At 42.2% G+C, this 15,154-nt stretch overlaps 1 protein-coding gene across 1 annotated transcript; it reads left to right on the top strand.

Annotated features, from left to right (window-relative positions):
* Positions 1-696: 696 nt before the first annotated feature.
* On the top strand, positions 697-12,550 carry LOC108900885 (probable G-protein coupled receptor 149). Its single transcript, XM_018702150.2, has 5 exons — positions 697-2,117; positions 3,803-3,983; positions 4,100-4,602; positions 9,661-9,804; positions 10,023-12,550. Exons 1-5 carry the CDS (start codon positions 1,149-1,151, stop codon positions 10,530-10,532), a joined length of 2,307 nt encoding a protein of 768 aa, XP_018557666.1. The 5' UTR covers positions 697-1,148; the 3' UTR covers positions 10,533-12,550.
* The last annotated feature ends 2,604 nt before the right edge of the window (positions 12,551-15,154 follow it).

The following is a 15,154-nucleotide window of genomic DNA, read 5'->3' as shown; positions in this document are numbered from 1 at the left end:
TAATCATTTATTAAATTATCATTTAAAACACATGTCTCTGGTGACAAAGAAGATTAATATGTTTCCCTATAACACAGTGTCCGTCTGGATGAGTCAAGCAAGGATAACTTTCCCTTTAAATGCCTTCACTGCCATGAATGTGTCCTTTGTCCCCCTGCCTTGTGAGGGCTTCTCCACTCTTGACAGTGGGTTAAATACAAACAAACACACATGCACTTACAGTAAACTGGCCTTACTCTGTTTTCAGTCTGGCTCAGGGAGTGTCGAGCCCACACGGTCACAAGATACCACTCAAATCTTATCTAATTTATGTTTCCCCTATTACTTCAGCCCTGGCATTTCGTTTCCTGACTCCATTAAGTGGAAAAGGTTTTGAAAATGGAACAATGAAAGGTAATCTGCTGAAACTGGCTGGCACAGAGGCAGCCTGTGTGTCTGTGTGTAGATGGACATTTTTTGGTTTCCAAATGGAATTAACCACAAAGTGATGGGGGGGGCTTGTACACAGACACACTGCATTGCAAGAGAAAGCTTTTCTTTTCTTATTCGGTAGTTAGTTGTGGTTTAATGCCCCCTCATTCAGAGAGAGAGAGAGAGAGAGATGTTGAGGGGAGGAAGGTGGTAGAATGAGGAGGTGCTGCTGGTATTTGGAACCAGAAGGAAAGGGTCAAGCAAAGCCACAAATGAAAAAGCAGCCTGATACACCGGTTCTGCACAGACAGTGTAGTAGTTAGGCTGCGTTTGGCCCAACCCCAAACGACTGCCGCGAGACGGGAGACGGTGATGACGACAGCGCGTAAATCGGCAGCTGGAAACGAGAGGACCGCTCTAGTTGCGGGGTTTGAACGGTGAATAGAAGTGACTGCCAGCACGGTTACCCCGGGGAGGCACCACATCCAAGGGACCTGGAAGCTTTGGTTACGCGTGCGTTCCCACTTGGATCGGAGAGGAATGTTGCGCTGTGTCTCTCTCATCATCTCCTCTGTCTGATTTTTTCTTTTAATCTCCTATTTTAGAAATGGTTTTTTTTAGACGCGCCGTGCCATCCTCACATCTCTGAACTTTACATCCTAGCAGGGCAAGATTTGACCAATTAAAAGTGCCAAAAAAAGGGAGAGAGAAACAGAGAAGTTCATTCACTTGAAAAAATGTCCACGACGCACCTCAGCTCCCCGGCGCCAAACCAGAGCTACCTTTCCACGGCCACCTACGAGAAGACGGACCCTTCGGAGGTGGAGAGGCAGGTTCGCCTGCTGCTTTTCGGCTTGTGCGTAACCATCGCCGCCGCCACCTTCGTCGGAGGTGTGTATTCGCTGCTGTCCCTCCTGCGGATGAGGAGGAAAACCTCACTGTGTCTCATCGTGGCTTCCATGTCGGTGGACGACCTGCTCAGCGTGGTCCCCCTCTCCCTGTTCATGCTCCTTCAGTGGGAGGCGGACGGAGGTGGAGGGTCGGGCAGCCTGTGCACTTTATCCGGACTTCTGTACGTGTTCCAGGGTGTTTCTAGCAATATGAAGGCTTGCCTCATAGCAGCTTATACTTTTTATGTCACCAAGAGATTTGGAGTGCTCCAGTCCGTCCGCCGACCCAGAAGGGTGATGTGGGCCATCGCCGGTGTTTGGGCGGTCAGCCTGGCCGTCAGTGTGTTACCTCTGTGCGGATGGGGCAGCTTTACGCCGGCCTCTCTCGGGTGTTTCCCCGAGAGCGACAGTTTTTACACCCTGCTGCTTTTCTCTTTATATTCCCTGTGTCTCTGCGGCTTGTTGTTCTTCTTTATCCCCCTCACCTACCAGCTGCTGTGCTCAAGAGAGCCCCAGAGGACTTTGCTGTACCCCAGCTACCTGGAGATGGCGAGGGGACTGAGCGGTTCCGCTCCCCTGTGCGATCTTCAGTCCTTTTCCCGGGACAGCCTGAACAAAAGTTTCGGTGCCTACAACGAGCTGAGCCCGAGCTCGTGCGGAACAGAGCTCAGGGAGAAAGAGGACAGCGGCCTGTCCCCGGTGTCTGTCAGCGGGCAGAGGACACCAGCCGTCGGAGACACGCCGGTGGTGTTCGCACAGAAGCGCTTCTCCATGATCCTGGCGGTTGTCCGAGTTGTTTTATGGATGCCAATGATGGTAAGCAGCGTGTTAAAAGCAAATGCCACAGTAGCAGAAGCCAACGGCGTAATAACTTTTGGAAAATACCCTGCCATTTCCAAAACACTCCTGCCAAACCATTTATGTGGGCTTGAAATGGGTTTTTTTCTGAAAGCACTTGACATCTGCCAGTTGAGTAATGTTTGCACTCATTTACCATGCAAATCATCTTGTTCCCAGATTTTTAAATGTTATTCAGTTGGAATGAAATGCCCTTTTTGGCACTGACAGCTGTTTAGAGAAAATTCATGAAACTAGTCATCAGGGCTGTGCATGAAACCAAAACCCTCACCTTTTTCCAGAATAACACTGAGTCTTACAATAACCTAACTTTTAATCTAAACCCCCTGTTATACTCACTCGTTATTTTGGTGATTTCTCGTTATTTTGGTAAGTTCTTCATGTGGAGGGTAAGCATAACTGAGCAGTTTGGGTCAACCATCTGTGTACATTTCACCCAAAAGAATCATGAAGGACAACGTGGTCTTTACAGACATCTAGAAACTCATGTACGAGCCTCTAATGTAGCACAAGTTTGTGAAACATGTTAATGTCATACATCCCTGAATCAAACCACCATTTTCCGCTGTTGTTTGTGTATAGGCCATGAGTTGTAAGAGTTTATAACATAACATAAAGTACCAGAAAATACGATCTAAAGTCAGACTAGAGGTGTATTATTCTCTTAAAAGCTTTCCAGTGATGAAAAATAAATGAGACTAGTATTTCTTTTCTATAGTTTAAGAAACCTGAACGTCCTTCACGCAACAGAACATATTGCATTTATAATGATCTGACAAGTTTTCAGACCATTTAGACATCAGGCTAAATAAATTTGGTAAACACTGACTTTCTTTAAAAAAAAACAACAACAACAAAAAAAACAAAACATGCAATTATTTCATTACAGCCAGTGTCCCATCAAATTAGCATCCCTTAAAGACCTTGAAAACAGCAGTTGGCAGGTTTTAGTCAGTGCCTAAAGGGCAGCTTTCATTAGGTTGCATTGTGAAATACTTTGCATGATTGCTACACAGTGAGTGCTGCTGTTACAACATTTGTACTTGCTCAAAAAAAAGGAATTTTAGGTGATAAAATTCATCATTGTTTGCTGTGCAGACAGCGATGGGCAAACATGATTGGCGTTCCAAACTTGCGACCCTGAGAATGAGAAAAATCACTGGAGATGATTCATGCAGAAAATGTCTGAATTTTACTGATTTTTTTTAAAGAAACAAACAAGTCTGATCAAACATGTCTTGCCTAAGATGATTTCTCTTCAGATACCTACTATTTGTATCTGTGTCTGCAGTTCCAGGTATAATAGAAAGCTGTAGATGTCAATATCAGCTCGATGCTGCACCTGTTGCTGGGACACCAAGCACTGTATTTATAAAGGAGCACTTTCATTTTCTCACAAGCAATACAAATGTATACATTTAGTTTCAATAGTGCAGCTCTCTTATTATATCACATTTTGGCTCAAATGACACTGGCATATTTGAATATGAAACAGAAGAACAAGAAAAGCATAAAAAGCCCAGTATGGGTGAAGGATCTGTGTAATTTCTTTTCATTCGCGTGTCTCCCTCCCCCCATTTCCTCATGCATATTGAATCACTGACTCTTCAGTGAATTAATTTCCCCTTCCTTTTCATTCACAGACTTTGGTTCTGGTGCGCCACGCACTGAATGCACGCAGCTCGTCCCTGGAGACTCTGAGCTTCTTCCTCACTCTGCTGGCCCCCGCGGTCACTCCGTTATTTGTGCTGTCTGAGCGCTGGATCCACATGCCGTGCGGCTGCTTCATTAACTGCAAACGGGATCCAACACAGGAGCCCTCAGGTAGACTATGACGTAATACAAATTCACAAATGGTGGGGAGGGGGTGTAGTTGATGTCTTTTTTGGCATCAGGCTGTAATGAGATTATTCTCAATTTCCTTTTGTTTTTCTTAACAGTGATGAAAAGAAGATTTGAGTTCAATCTTTCCTTCCAGCAAGGCTATGGCGTGTACAAGCTGTCACATGCCGCCATGTCCCATAACAGTCCACCCCATGAGAAGCCTGCCTATCACAGCCTCTTTAACTGTGACTTCCCTAATACCCGCCTTGATGCACTAGAAAGCGGTGGGCTCTCCAGCCTGGGGCCCGATTTTGATTTCAGCACCGCGCACCCAGTGGACAGCTCCTCTCATGCAGACCTCCTGTTGGAAGCAGTGGCTGGAGGAGGAGAGGCCCTGGCTGATTGTCCTCCACTTCCCCACGAGAAGCACGGAGATGATGATGACTTCTGTTGTGTCCCCTCGCTGCCTTCTCATCACCGGGAGCAGGATCACAATCTCGCAGACACATCGTCGGTGTTCGAGGGGCCGGAGAGGAGGCTGTCGCATGAGGAGTGTCGGAAAATCGAGCTGACAGACTGGGAGTGGTGCAGGAGTAAATCAGAGAGAACACCCAGACAGGTAGCCCACTGTCCAGAGTAGTCAGTTCATTAGTGTGATGTTGAACCATTAGATTAGGTCTATAGCTGTCATTGTGTGGTTTATGGCTGCCATTTAATAGATTTTTCTCCACTCACAATCTATTACTTTCCTAAACTAGTTAAACATCTGCTGCGTTAACATGCAACATATGGTTATGTACTCCACAGGTGATCGTTTAGGAGTAATTAGGTGCATTAAATGGTTGGATTTTCAGTCTCCTTCTCTGTGTTTACATTTGGCTGAAAAGGAAATTAAATGTTTTCTTACAGCAGTGCACCTGTACAGAAATACACAGAAACACAGCTGGTGGACAAGGATGCAGTCTTTACATAGCCAGACTTTAAAGCGTGCGTATTTGTGCAGTTTTGTCTATTTAAATGCCCGTCTGACTTTCTGTTTGTTGGTCTGTGTCTCTGTGGGGTTGTTTTTCCTGCATCTGTGAATATGCCTCTTTATAATCAAGCTGACAGACTGGAAGCTGTGCATGTGATTTAGATAAAATGGTTAAAATCCTCTCTCCCTTAGCCTATCTCCTCTCCTCTCCTCTCCTCTCCTCCTGTCTCTCTGCATATCTTTATCTGTGCTAAGCCTCAATGGATTCTGACTAATAGAGCAATTGATCAAGATACTATCAGCAGCATACCATTTTAGTAACAAATGTCAGCCTGTCTTTCAAAACCGAACATTCATTCATTGCTTCTCCACAGATATTCAGACCAGCTCTCAAGACACCAAAGCTCCATTCATTGATTTAGTCTTGTTTTTTGGGGAGTTTTAGCAGCAGTGTTTACAGTTTCAGCATCAGTATTAATGAGATTTATCCACTGAAGGTCAGCTCCCTTGTGTTTGTGAAGGTATGCTTGCAATTGGGTATAAATTTAGAATGAAAACTGAATGAATTGTGAATGAAATTCAACAGAATCAATTTTTGGTTATAATTTAGTATGAGATTTGTATATATGTCTATATATATTGCAGTTTTGTCTGTGAGCCAAGACCTTAAGTTGTGCTGATACATTTATTATTTGCTCAGTAGTTGCTTTATTCAGTAAAAAGTCGGAGAGCACTAAATGTAAACATTGTAGCTCAAGACAGTTTGCTTCAGGCACATGAACCCCCTAGCCACTAATCAATTTTTAATACATTTCTTTCTTAGTTTTGACATCATGTGATGTTGTAATATCAGAAGCTTAATTCTCCCTGTGTTTTGTTTCATCCAAATGTGCTGTTAAACAAGGACAAAACAGTAAAGGCTTGATCATTAAAATACACTGGCATTGGAGATACTAGCCACAGATGAGAGAACAGCTTCATTCTGGTCCAGAGAAACAGCCACAGAGCAGCCACAGGCGTTACCTTTGAAACTGACAACACAGTAATTGTGACTTTCAGAACCGTAACACGATGAGCTTGTTGCAAACTCACAAAACTAACTGGGACATGAACAGATGTGGAAACATGCATGCATACATGGGCACACACACACACACACACACATGCACGCCTTCTATCTCTGTCTTTCCTGCTCTCTGACTTATAAGTCTGAAATGTTTTGGTTTGGAAATCACCAGAGGGTGGAAAATCCATGGAGCATGCATCTACAGCTTGGCTTTGCCACTCACTTTGCATCATGTATAAGTCTGTGACTCTCACTGCTGGCTTGTGTATGTGTGTGCTTGTCCTACTTCTCAGTTTCTTAGTAGCAAACTCTGTATATTATGTTCTCTTGGGCCTTATTTGGTGATTGGCGTCAGTAGATATGAGTGCAACCACAGTATGCATATGCATTAACACACCATATATACAAACAAAAATGAAAACACAAGCACATACATGTGTACACAAAGCCAAACAGCAAAGACAAGAAAACAAAACAAAATTAAGCTGCACAGATCCTGCAACACTCCCTTTCCAAACACAGTCACTAAAGACATAAAGATCAAAATCAGCTCACAAACACACACATCCAAGTATTACTGTACCTTATATACACACAAAGGCAAACAACAGATGAAAGCCGGGCTTAAATAGTGTGTGATTTATAGTGTGTCCTGGCTGTGTTTTGTTCCTCGTTAGCAGGCTAGATGTCATTACCCAGCGTCTCTCTTCGTTACTGTCAGCCCTTCTGGCCCTCAGCATCCACAGGGAGAGGTGGAATTAGAGCTTAAAGACATCTTTACCCTCCCCGTGACTTTATGCTCTATGTTAGCAAGCATAGAGCCGGGGGCGCGTTGACAAGTCCTCTCCCCAAGGGGAAATGGAGATCTAATGTGAATTCAGATGCAGGGAACTGAAACCCGTTTACCCTTCTCAGAACACATCCAAAACTGTAAATTAATGTTGTTCTCACCAATAAGGGTAGAAGACAGAGAAAGAAAAAATATTGATTTTGAAAGGACAGGGAAATAACACAGCTGCAGTCAATATACTGCAGGTTCTGGACATCGATATTAAATATTTTACAGTAGTCTACTGTTGCTTGTTTGAAATCTGTGTTGTATGTACAGCTGGGCAATATGGGAAAAAAATCTTATCACAATCAGACGATATCACTGTAAATCATGATATAAATCAAAACACTGTTCCTGTCAAGTTTGAAGGTTCCTTTTTACTCCTAAGTGAGATGTAAAGATATCATAAGGTTAATATAAGGTTTTTTGTTTGTTTGTTTTGTTGTTGTTGTTGTTGTAAGGCACAGCGCTGAGGACAGTGGATCCTACTGTGTCTGTTGTAATTGTGCACTGGTTGTTTTAGGGGGACCACCAGTACTTGCTTGGGTCTGGGACTGTAATGTTTTGCATTGTGCATGCTCTAAAGGGTTGCACTGCTTCAGGTGGTAAAAAAAAGATTGTCTTTGTAGGAACATACTTTCGACACAACTTGCAGCGCACCCGTCTTGTCAACAGTCTTCTCATCTTTTGAGCCCTTGGGCTGTACCCGTTGGGGTGTCTTCTTTGGAAACACTGTTGCTTGAGTTTCCTGTTATCACTTTCTCTTTTATCTCATGATGTAGGTGTACACGGCTGTAGTAGCCCAAACATTAGCCCGTGTGCTGCTGCTGCCAGCTGCTACTCCTATGCTCTGTGCTGTGTGCGTCAACCTAACCTGACATGGCTGTAACTCTATTCCAGTCACAGGATGGCTTCAGCCCAGCGCCATTCTCATTAGCACTGGCTTTATGTGTTGTCTATCAAAACACGGATGGAATGAGTTCTGCTGATGTTGTATCGACCATGTCCTATGTTTGTCTATCGAGGAAAGTTATCGTTATAGTTTTAACGCCCACCCCTAGTTGTATGTTGACATTTAAATTCATCTATTAAATATGGGTACAAAAAGGGGTCTACAGCCACACTGGCAGCTCTGTGAAAATGTTCTTAGCCACAGCAGTGCTTTGAGCTAAATGCTAAATTTAGCATGTTAACATGATCACAGCTACAATGTCAACAGGCTGGTGTTTTGTAGTTATAATTTACACTGCTTACCAACTTTGTCAAGTTTAGTAGCATGCTAACATTCGGTAATTAGCAGTAAAGGGGGGAAAAATGGGAAAATGGGAATGGGAATCAAACTGCTGGTGGTGCTTAATAATAAAAGTCAGATGATCATAAAAATTTTAGGATACATCCTCTGTAGCCTGTGGATATTATTTTCCTAATTTTGTGAATTCATGTAGTAGTTGTTGAGATATTGCACAAAAAACAAAAATGTCAAGCTCATGATGGTGTCAGATCAAAAGTAAGTACAATTAGTAGGATTCATCCTCTGGGCACAATGAATGTCTGCATAAAATTTCATGGTCATTAAATGTTATTGTGATTGTTCTGTCTGTCTGTCTGGAGCCATGCTGCAGAGGCACCAAATGTTTACGTAGGCAACATGTTGTGCAGGCTTATATCAGGCTTAAACCATTTACAGAATTTCAACAATAAAATCAAGCAAGTTATGTGAATATACCCACAACATATGCACACACACACACACACACACACACACACACATCCATTAGTGTCCTTCCCACATTGATGGGTTTTGCGTGTTATTTGATTTACTTGACAATGTGTTTCCAGCTCAACATCACAGTCTCTCTCTCTCTACCTCTCATCTCTCTCAGTTCACAATGATGCAAAGACAATGACAGGAAAAACAGAGAGAGTCAGGGAGGACAAGAGATTGACATCCTCTTTGTTTCTACTGTGCGTCATAGTCACAATCAGATCATTACATCGAACTAATCTAAATAATTTAGAGGGCTTAATGAGACCTGCCTCAGTTTCCCCACTGTTGCACCGCAGGATGCCTCTTTTTTCCCTTGCCTGCAATGTGCATTTTCTCAAACATGTCATGTTGTCGGAGGCTCACTTTGATGTACGTTGTGTGGTGAATTAATCTCTGTGAAAACAACATAAAAATATGACTGGAAAACGTGAAATTTGATTAAAAATGTGTGTGATATAAATGGGCCATGTAATTGAAAAAAGATGGCAAACTGAAAAGAAACCAGAAGAAATTTGATTGATGGATTATAGACTGAAATTCTATCATTTAGGTTAAATTTGTCAATTTAAAAAATCTTGTAACAGCTAAATGCCTCATAGATAAAGCATCCGTCTTTGAGGCTAAAAGGTTGCTGGTAGCCTCTATATCTGCTGAGCCCTATTATCTCATTTTACCTGCAGAGCTCTGTTGACAGGACTCTTACATGTAAGCGTCATTAATTCTTAGGATTGAAATGGTTGGTCAACACATTCATCTCTCTGCCCTTGTCATCATGGACACAATCTAAGCTCAATAATTTGGAACAAAGGGAATGAGATGCAAAAGGACCTTGTAGCAGACAGAAAGCATCAGACGCTTTGTACTGCTTGCCAATAGCATGATTAGCAGCAATGAAGGAATCTGGTGATTTGTATAATGGTATTCACAAGTATTCACAAGTAATAAGACATGATTATATCATAAGCAAATAAAAATATTGAGGTAGATGAATCTTAAGTGAACAAAATTTTTCTCTTTTCTTTGTTTTTTCCTGTGCAGCGATCATCAGGTGGTTTGTCAATCCCTTTGTGCGCCTTTCAGGGCACTGTGTCTCTGCAAGCACCCACAGGGAAAACCCTCTCTCTCTCCACCTATGAGGTCAGCAGTGATGGACTCAAAATATCCCCAAATAATGCCAAAAAGGTAAAAGCCCTCACCCCTTTTCTACATTTTTGAGCAACACAGGGTTCAGTTCTTTCAATTAAGGCAACCAAATTTTTAACTATTGCTGTCTTAAAGTAAAACGAGATGTTGACAGTGCCTTATACACTGTAATCCAAGACAGAGCATGATCAAACTTGAATTATTCCTGGGATGAAAATGGTTTTATTCAATAAAGAATCTCTGTCTTTAATTTAAAGGTGGAAGTGTATCGCTCCAAGTCAGTTGGCCACGAGCCCAATGCAGACGACTCAGCATCAGGAGGTCAGGCCAGAGACGTGAATGTCAGCAGTGTAGAGATGGGCATGGAGATAGGGATGGGGATAGGAGCGGTGGTTGGGGACACCAACGTCAAGATCCACCTCGAGGTGCTGGAGATCTGCGACAACGAGGAGGCCATGGACAGCGTCTCCATCATCTCCAACATCAGTCAGTCCTCCACCCACGCCCGCTCGCCATCGCTGCGCTACTCGCGAAGGGAGAACCGTTTCGTCTCCTGCGACCTGGGCGAGACAGCCTCCTACTCCCTGCTCATTCCCAGCAGCGGCAACCCCGAGACGGAGACCATCAATATCACCATACCCGACACGGTGGAGGCTCACCGCCAGAACAGCCGACGACAGACGCAGGAGAGCTCGGGATATCATGAGGAGATACAGCTGCTCAATGAGGCCTACAGAAAGCAAGCTGGGGAGGAGAGGGAGGAGTGACATACATACAGGATAACACGAAGGTGGCTCTCAGGAGGAGGTTGAAAGAGAAACTCTGCCACCAAAGATGAAAGACAGATTTCCTAATCATTCCACATCTACTTCTTTCTGATCACCGCTCAAACAGAACTGACAGGTGACCCAAATAGAGACTTAGATAGACTGTTATAATAGTCTGTTTGCCTACTCTTGTACTTCCTCTTCAGATAGCATCATGAGAGCACATGCATCATCTGCCTGTAGAGTGCACAAAGATAGATTAGCTTGGAAGAAAACAGGTAGTAATAAACTGAGGTAAGAAAGACAGAAAGAGACAGAACCAAAGGAAGGTTGAGGATAGGAGAGAAAAACACTATTCCAGTAGAGCATCTGTATTCCTGCCAAGACTTTCACCATATGGCCGCCTGTCATCATAAAATAGATACATCAAGAGAGAAATTCACTTAGATGTGGAGAAGGAGGGGCCGCTGCCCAGTCACATGTCTGATATGAAGCAGCTCCTGTCGACTACGTCACCGGTGACTCAGCTGTGAGGGGAGGGGTCACCTGACCCATATGTCTGACTCATCCCTGTGCGTGTTGTTGTGCATTTTGTGTGTGAGAAGTAGCCTTGCCCATAAGGGTGATGGTACATGTGTGAGAGTAATGGTTTGTGATGTCAACTGCGAAAAGCATTCCAATGTTTCCCTTGTAAGAATGTGTTTATTCTGCGGGTTTCTTCGATTTAAGGTGTGTTTTCCTTTGCGCCCTTGGCTGCTGTGTCTGTCATGTGTTACACAATTCACGTTGCTACTATCAACTCAGAGGGAGAAGAGACCACTATCCATGCTGAAAATCTAAAACAGGAGGGAAGGAGAGTCAAGCATTTGAGGGAGAGTATGAGTGATTATTGAAGAAGAGGTTGAGGGGATACTTAATGCAGAGCAGTTTTTTTCAGCCTCGTGTACATTCAGTGGAATTTAAATGAGTGACAGTGTGCATATTTTACTATAGTAGGCAGCATACGAATGTACATTCCAGAGCCACTTTGGGGGATCATCTCTCTGCCCGCTCAGTTCACTGCCCATCCAATCAGTGAGCCAAAGGGGCTTCTCACTTTCTGTCGAATACATGCATAAATTCAGGACTCAAAAAAGATTTTCATACATAGTATTGTGTATTTCAGAGCCATTTTTAATGGTTACATGGACTGTGAACACTTTCACTGATGATATCAGTATATCCACCATTACTTATATGCACATTTACATATACATGTGTGTGTACAAACAGCAGTATCATGGTAAAATAAGGTATTATAGACCAATTTTAGAATATATGTTAATTTAAGTTTGTTTTATGTAGTGTCTTTTATATATCAACCGTTTGGTTGCTTGATCTACAACACAACATTGGCACTTTGTGGACTTCATTTGCAGGCTTTAGAATTGTCCTTTAGTGAGCCCACTTCATCAGCTGCAACATGTCCCATCCTCCTGAAGAATGTTGCCATTAAAGATTCATGCCGGAAAATTGCCTCCAACAAGGTTGCCATGCATTTCTGTTTTCGAGTGCTCCTCAAGGGCAAAATGTAAAAGAAAATAATGTACAGGCATATGAATCATAATGAATGTGAAGTTGTGTTCAGCATTAACCATTTCTGCTGTTAATGGTGCCAAAGGTTTTCAGGGCTGAGAGCAAGGGCTTCATCTCTGTAACCCTAACGGAGTGGAAGTAATTTGATCATCTGCTTATTCTCACTTTTCAACAGGACTCCAGTTCAGCCTCTGGTCAAATGTTCTCATAAACCATGTCGATCAATAAACTGTTATTTGCCTTGTTTGTGAGAATTAGGAATTACACATTACCCAAAAACAAGTGTTTGCATGTTCACGTCAACCACATTCTGGACAGATAAGGCAATACACAAATTACTGAAATGGGATTCTTTATTACAGAATAAAAGCAAATAAAGCGCAATAATGAACTACTTAAGAGAGTGACCTACATAGAGTGCAACCATCATCGGTTGTTGTGCCTCCAGGATGACAGCAATGTGACTAATTCACAACAGCTGTTTACGACAGTATGATATTTTTTTTATTGTTCTCTTATCAGTGTTGGAGCTGACATGAAAACTGCTAAAAACATTGAATTTTCTTGTGTTTAAGGAAGGTTTCATACATTAGGCATTACATTTTATCTGTGTGTGCAGAGATGTAGTCTTTGTAAAAGGAGAGGGAGAGAGACACTGCAGAACAAATAGTAGAAACGCAGGAGAAAATGGAGAAAAGGGCATATGGCAGCAAAAACAAAAGGTAAAACAGTATAAAAACTAGCAAAGGCCTTGACCAGCAGGTACTCTCTTTAGGACATAATGCTCCCATTCATGACCTCTCATTACGCTGAAACAATAAGGTGCAAGTAAGACCACATCAAAATGTAGAATCAATGGCACTGCTTGAAACCTCTAGTCCAACACATGCACCTACAGTGAGTAGGCTACAGCATGTATTATTGAAAATGTAAGCCAAAGCCAGAAAAGGAGAAAAAACAACAACATATGTTAAAACACAATGTTTTTCATTCAAGCTTTTTCATCTTGGTTAAATAATTCATAAGGGTCAGAGATCATTTGTATGCATCACAGGTAGCCTTAAGGGTGTGAAATCAAGGTGTGCAGAAGAACAGTGCATCTGCAACAGTGCTGAGAGGAGCTGGGGGAGGGGGTTCACAGTATGTGAAACAGCGCTTTTTCCTTTCATACCCTTTTGTTTTCACAACCCCTCCACCGCTCGAAAAGCTCTCTCGCGTTTCTCCAGCTCCTCACACGTCTAGCATTTATTTATTTTTTTTCCCTCCACTAGTTTCTCATTATTTTCCCGCATTGCTTACTTGGACTCCAGCTCATTTCGAATCCTTCACCTGTTCCCTTTAGGGCAGCCGACTGAGATATTGATTGTGCTCATATATTTCAAAATAATGACACAGATAAAAGTACTGGAAGCTCAACGAAAATCCTAAGAGCCATTCATAATCCAAACAAAGTTTAGCTGATTTCTTTTTCTTTTTTCTTTTTTTGTTTTTCAGTCTGAGCCCTGCCCAAAGGAAAGACTGAATATATTTCTTTCAAAGCTAAATATTTAAAACAGACAGAGATTCAGTATGGATTTAATGTGAGAAAGCTGATGAAAACAAAGTCTTCAGCAAATAACTGAACAAAATTTCACATAAATTAGGCTTATCTGTCTCACAAAGTGACAAAAATTCATTTCATTCAGACAAATGAATTTTCTAAGCTCCGGAAATTATCTTCTCTTGCTCTGTCTGTGTGGTTGTTTGTGTGGGCAGCTGGATTTCCTCAATTACAAAGTGTCACCGTGAATGTGGACGAGCTGCACAAATTTTCATTTCACAGCTGATTAAATTAAGCGTATCATACCCTCGGATGTATCACTGCCATGATGACGAAAGAGCAAGAGAGTGTGTGAAAGGAAGAAGTTCATTTAGAAGTGGTGATGCTCGATATTTCATAGCAATGACACAGAGCTTTAGGGTGGGATCTACTCTGCAACCTCCCATGGGCATCACAGACAAACCTCATGAATGGCTCCCTCACACCTTTCATCCCTCTTTCTGTCCTCTTGTCTCCTCCATTGTGCTTCATGGCACTAATATGGTGTATATAGCTTTTACTTTGTGAGACAAAGACAAAAGGAGAGAGTAGGGGAAATGGAGTAAGACAGAGAGAGGATAGGAAACAGCCATCTCTCACTGATTTAATATTCCAGCTAATTCAAAGCAGAAGAATGTTGGCTACAATCCACTAGATATTTGCTGTAAGTGTGAACGTCCAAGAAATGAGAGAGAAATGAAAAAACAGTATGAATTGCTAATCACTACAAAATTCAGAAGTAAGAACAAAGCAGAAGCACTTATTTATTGAAAAGCATCTGTTACCTGCTGACTGTGTCTCACTGACTTTAATATTACCATGTCCTGCTCAGACTAAGATGTGATTTAGTAAGAACGTTCAGCCTCACATTAAGAAAGTTATGTAGTGTTTACAATAAAATGCTAGATACATGTGTTATGAGAGGTTGTGTTTTCCTCATTTTTGATGTTATTAATCCAGTGTGGTACATTGCTGTTGTTAAGTAGTACTGGAATAGATCAGTTACAGTCGTGTTTTACCATTGCAACAGAATAGAACAGACTCTAACTGAAAAGATGCTGACTTTTTTGCAAATTTGAAGTAAATGCTTTGAATCTGCTGATAGACAATATTCGCCACTATGTCCATAGTACAGCAGAGCCAGAGCCCTTAAGGTGATACTGTCTATAGCAGTCATGGTAGATCTGTTTCATTTGGCTGTAACCTTTAAACCCAGACAACAGGTCATTCCCTGATGTTCTCTTGAGCAGGGAGCAGGATGAGTCAGTTACAGCAGCTACACTGACAGTACAGACTGTGTCTGTGTGGGTTCCCTAATGTGGAGTTTTAGAGCTTGAGGACGAGATTTAAAAAGTCTTTAAAAAGCTTCTCCCTGGAATCACTAAAAAAAGAGCTCATTCTAAATTATTGACTTTTGACATAAACGGGATCAGGCTCCAAGGTCTGAGGAATGAATTTTCTTTTTCTT

The sequence above is a fragment of the Lates calcarifer genome, linkage group LG21 (assembly GCF_001640805.2).
Source record: "Lates calcarifer isolate ASB-BC8 linkage group LG21, TLL_Latcal_v3, whole genome shotgun sequence".
NCBI classification, from domain to species: Eukaryota; Metazoa; Chordata; class Actinopteri; family Centropomidae; genus Lates; species Lates calcarifer.
The sequence above is the reverse complement of the archived record's forward strand: the minus strand, read 5'-3'. Positions and strand labels throughout refer to the sequence as shown.

Coding starts and splice junctions, on each gene's coding strand:
- LOC108900885 (XM_018702150.2), top strand. CDS start 1,149: ATGTCCACGACGCACCTCAGCTCCCCGGCGCCAAACCAGAGCTACCTT. Junction 3,984..4,099: donor TCCAACACAGGAGCCCTCAG/GTAGACTATGAC, acceptor TTTTCTTAACAG/TGATGAAAAGAAGATTTGAG. Junction 4,603..9,660: donor CAGAGAGAACACCCAGACAG/GTAGCCCACTGT, acceptor TTTCCTGTGCAG/CGATCATCAGGTGGTTTGTC.